At 33.0% G+C, this 4899-nt stretch overlaps 1 protein-coding gene across 1 annotated transcript; it reads right to left on the bottom strand.

Annotated features, from left to right (window-relative positions):
• LOC109132899 lies at positions 1430-2978 on the bottom strand. The gene is made up of 5 exons (XM_019245364.1): positions 2744-2978; positions 2342-2382; positions 1775-1834; positions 1650-1671; positions 1430-1612 (listed from the first exon to the last, which is right to left on the bottom strand). Exons 1-5 carry the CDS (start codon positions 2976-2978, stop codon positions 1575-1577), a joined length of 396 nt encoding a protein of 131 aa, XP_019100909.1. The 3' UTR covers positions 1430-1574.

Here is a 4899-nt window from a genome sequence, read left to right as displayed (position 1 = left end):
CAAAAAACGGGTCGAATACGGGTATTGGTAGTAGTTTCCAGGCCTACCTATTAGTAGTTTACTATGAAACAAAACTCACCATTTAGTACTATATTATATAATATGTAAATGAATGATACAACATAAACATATTAACAAATAACAAAATAAAAAAAAATTTCTCCGCGCTGTTAGCGCGGATCATTAGCTAGTTCACATATATATCTTAGATTTGATCGATAAACTCAAAACTTCATTAAAAGACCGACTAATACCAAACAACTATTGCTGCTTTTGATTTTGGTGAAACCGTATTAAAACTATAATACAAATTGAGTCGATCAATTATATAATATATATAAAATAATTATATATTTTTGGTAAAACGTTTTAGATTTTATAATAAATCTTTAGTAAAACAGAAAAATAAAGCGTTTGAATAAGAAAAAAAAATATAATGATGCTTAATATATATTTAGCACTCATTTATATGATTGTTTATAATGTTTGTGAATTACTTTATTTGTTTAATCACAAATTTAAATATAATCAAATTAGATATTTTATTATGATAAAATATTTTAAATCATGTCATCCAATCTTGTTTGGTGAATAAACTGAAAATTTAGTAACAAATTACTAAATAATGATTATTGATTATATTATCTTGGCATCATTTCTAGGAAGTGTTTTAAGACCAATCATAAAATTCTCTAGTTCTTTAGAATAATCTAAGGAAAGTAAATGACTAAAATTCTTTAAATGAATATATACAAACAACTTAATTCCAATTATAACCAAGATTATAATAGAAGATAATATCATTGTTGAAATATATTCTGCTTGTCATAAAATATTGTTGTCATGTAGACACAATACAATGAAAAGTATATTTTAAAAATATTATAATCTTGTTATTTGTGAATGAGTCAAATAATGAGATGTTGATCATGAATCACATCCTATTGGTTTGCTTTATTTTTGTGAATTATGTTATAAAAGAAAAAGAAAGAACCACTAATGATACTAGTCGAGAAAGTTGTTATAAAAGTGGTTATGAATGTGGAAGTGATATCTATATCAAGTCGCAGTCAACGTCGACTAGTTTCTCCACTAGAAGTGAATAATAAGTACTAGAGGTACTTATCTCATATATATGTATATATGATTATGAAAGAAGTTAGTGTGAGACAATTTCCACTATTCTACTACAATGTTAGACCATGGGCAGTGGAGTAACCCATATGGGTTACTACCAAATAAATTAATCATATAATTATTATTAATCTAATCATAGCAACCCACTAAGTACTTATCAAAATTTATCCTTCTACTAGAGTAACCTTCATAGGTTCCTCAATCATTAAAATATTTTTTTATAACTATTGTTTATTAATTTACAAATTTAAATAATTATAAAATGAGAATAAGTTATATTTTACAATTCCTCTAATTCATCGGTTTCATATTTTACAAAATCAAAAAAATGTTACATATGTTATATAACTATATAAAAGCTGTTATCCATATGTTATCAAAATGTTACATAGGATCAAGGACATAGGTGCTGTTTGGGTTACCAGGATTCACAACGGTTACAACTTTGGGAATCGATTTGGACTCAGCGAGTGACTTCTCTAACCAGTCTGGAACAAACAAAAAAAAGAGACTCACAAAGATATTGACAAATGCCTGCACTAGATACAAAAACAGAGACTGAGACTAGAAGAAGAGCCTAGCAATCACAGCCTAGCAATCACCAACGTTATAGGTAATCAAACAAAGATAGGAGTACCTGATTGACACCAGAAGTAACCATCACAGCTGATCTGGTTAGCTTGTTTTCTTCATGCAGCTTCGGAGTAGGAAAGACGGATATGAGTATTAGCATTCTTTAAAAAAAAAAAATGAAAGACAAAGTATAAAACAAGTTCTACAAGGTTGCTACTTGTGAGGGAGGGAATAATACCTTGTTCTGAAGAGCCATTCTTAACTCAACACATAAAAAACTATTGTCTGAAAGTAGAACACAAGATATCTGGACTATTTATTGTTCAAACACAGAACTAGAAGATCAGTTATCACTATCAGTCAAAGAATCCAAGGTTATCTACTGTCCCCACTGAAATTCATAGACGTTCTATGTAAACCATGTGAATGTCAAGTATATATCACGAAACCATGTCAATAAATCTAACAAAAGCAGGTTATATTGTATTTGTGAATTTACAAATCTCTCTTAAACAAGCAATTCCATTACTAATTATGTTGCTGAGAAATCAGGCCAACATATAAACTCAGAGGATTGATCATAGACCAGTTTTTTTTTCCCAATTCTTAAGTAAAACAGCATCATATATACCTCTTGCTTCCACCGTCCTCTTGCTGCTTCCTCCTCTGCATCTTTCAAAGCAATCACCAATCAGTTTTCTATACTAACCTCATCTTATGCAAAATCAGAAGGATATTCCTCTAATGCTCTTCAATCTATCTAAACAAAATCAAAACACAGAAAATCTTAAATCACTTATCAAGCATATGGTATTGAAAAGAGAAAAAAAACCTACTTCTTCATCCTCCTCAAGGACAAGAGACGAAATCTTTTAACAATGTTGCTTGAGAAAAAACTTGATTAATGCTTGAGAATATCAAACTTGATTCATAATAAGATGATTAATGCACTGTAGAGAACCATGATTGAATCATAAAATTTCAATGGTCAAAAATCTGATCAGATACAGAAATTTAAAGATGTGAAAGATACCTTTAACCTTGTTACAGAAAGGGCAAGCCTCGTACTGATACAGAACAACTTCTTTAGGATTAAACTTGTGAGCCATTTCATTAGCGTGAACTTCCTGATCAAGAGACGATGCGGCGGCGGCATAGAAGAACACAATCCCAGCGAATCCGCCGGCAAAAGATGGAGTTGAAATCTCCGGAAGACCGCCGAATATTCGGGTGATATGTTCGGAGGACGAGATCGTCGTAATCGCCATGGATTGAGCGAGCCGTGCATGAATTGCAACGGACCAAGATCTCTTCACCGTTTCGTCAAGAGAGAGGAAAGAGAAAGATTGGAGAAAAGAAGAAAATGAGAGAAAAAATAAAAAAATGTCTTATACTCTTTTTAACAAAATCCAATTAGAAATTGACACGTACCGTGTCTTCACTGTGCCTTCCGATACTCCATATAGCAACGGTTCCTGCTTTTTGTGGGCCATTTCTTTTAATTTTTCTTTTCTTTTGAGCTTAGAAATGGTCTGAGTAACCCAAAAAAACTCTACTGGCCATACTCTTAAGAAGTAGTAAAGAAAAGTATTGAATGCTCTTGAAGAGCATATCTACTATTGTCTATGGGAACACAATTTGATATTATTATGTTATGGTCTCCCAAATCTCAAAGTTAGGGATGTGTGTAGTCGGTTCTCGAGAATATTCCTTTCTCGTTAGGTTTTGGTTCTGGTTTGGTTTAGTTTTTGGGTTTGTTTATCAAATGTGGTTTGTTCTGGTTTAACTGATTATAACTTTTACCAATAAAAATGTACAAATTTAACTAATAACTGAATTTTAAACATTAAAAATTAAAATTCAACTTCCTTTTGTTTGTAACATTTAGTTTGTTTTGTTTAGAGTTTGAGATTATATTTATATTGTTAATATTATATAACAAAAAATAAGTAATTTATAAGCTATTGTCTGATTAAGTCACAATTTTGCTAATGCTTTTTAATTATGTTACAATATTAGTTAAATCAGTTTGATTTGATATGTGAAATAGATTCAGTGTTAACCTGAAACGACTGACCTTTTTTAAAAAAATAATAAATAATAATAATAATATAATATAAATAATAAACTACAACTAGTGGTCTCATATCCACTAGCCACCTAACCACATTCACAATCAACAGCGGAATAACAAACCAATAAATATTCAATAAACCAATAACCAATAAAATAATATCCAGTATTAATTCCAGTCACAGACTAATGATCCAAACAACATAAACCAAATAACCAGCAATCCTAAACAATGTTCTATGACTCAACTCTAGCAACCTAACAGAAGCTAGAAAACCAAGCGAACCACTAGAACATCCTCCTCTTCATCGCCTTGATTCCACGATCACACTTTGCCTTTACCTGCACCACAAACACATATTGAGATGCATGAGTATTTGATAAACACTCAGTGAGGCAATCCTCTCATCTACTGGGCTATATACACAAGCAACAATGATTCCAAAATTCCAAACAAGCAACAAACAAACACACAAACCAGGAAATCAAACATCATCTCGCTGGAAGGGAGGTGTCGACGGACACCAGCCTAGTGTCGACCGACACCAGCCTAGTGTCGACCGACACTGGCTCAACGGTGTCGACCGACACTACCCCACAGTGTCGATCGATGCCCAATTTTCTGGTGTTGACCGACACCAAGTGGTATCGATCGACACTCCCTCTGCAACTGCGATCCACGCAAAGTCGAGAGTCGAATCTCGCTCCCAGAACTCCTCCAAATCGTCCAATACTCGAAACCCAAGCCTTATACATCCGTAGGAACCTGTATCAACCAATCCCAGCAAGAAAAACACACAAACAAGCAACAAGCAAGCAAGAACAAGGGAATCAAAGGCTTAGATTAGCCATGGTCATGCACTCACCTGTCTGCAGAAAGAATCTGACCAATAAGAACGAATCCTTCACTCCTAGCAAGCTTCTAGCACCTTCCCAGCCTTAGATCCCTTAAGAAACAGCAAGGAATCTCACCAATCTCACCAAAATCTCAATAACACTCTTTCTCTTCCTTTTTCTCTCAAAAACGTTAAACGGCGACAAGAGAAAACTCCCAAAACCCTTCTGNTGATCCAAACAACATAAACCAAATAACCAGCAATCCTAAACAATGTTCTA

Source organism: Camelina sativa, chromosome 5, assembly GCF_000633955.1.
Source record: "Camelina sativa cultivar DH55 chromosome 5, Cs, whole genome shotgun sequence".
Lineage (NCBI taxonomy): Eukaryota > Viridiplantae > Streptophyta > Magnoliopsida > Brassicales > Brassicaceae > Camelina > Camelina sativa.
Note: the sequence above shows the minus strand (reverse complement) of the source record. Positions and strands in the feature narration are given on the sequence as shown.

Bases quoted from the DNA above. Each gene is read 5' to 3' on its own strand.
- LOC109132899 (XM_019245364.1), bottom strand. From the start codon at position 2,978: ATGGCGATTACGACGATCTCGTCCTCCGAACATATCACCCGAATATTC. The intron at 2,383-2,743 runs GTATCTTTCACA...TTGCTTTGAAAG, and splicing joins TTTCTGTAACAAGGTTAAAG to ATGCAGAGGAGGAAGCAGCA. The intron at 1,613-1,649 runs GTCTCTTTTTTT...CTGGTTAGAGAA, and splicing joins ATTTGTCAATATCTTTGTGA to GTCACTCGCTGAGTCCAAAT.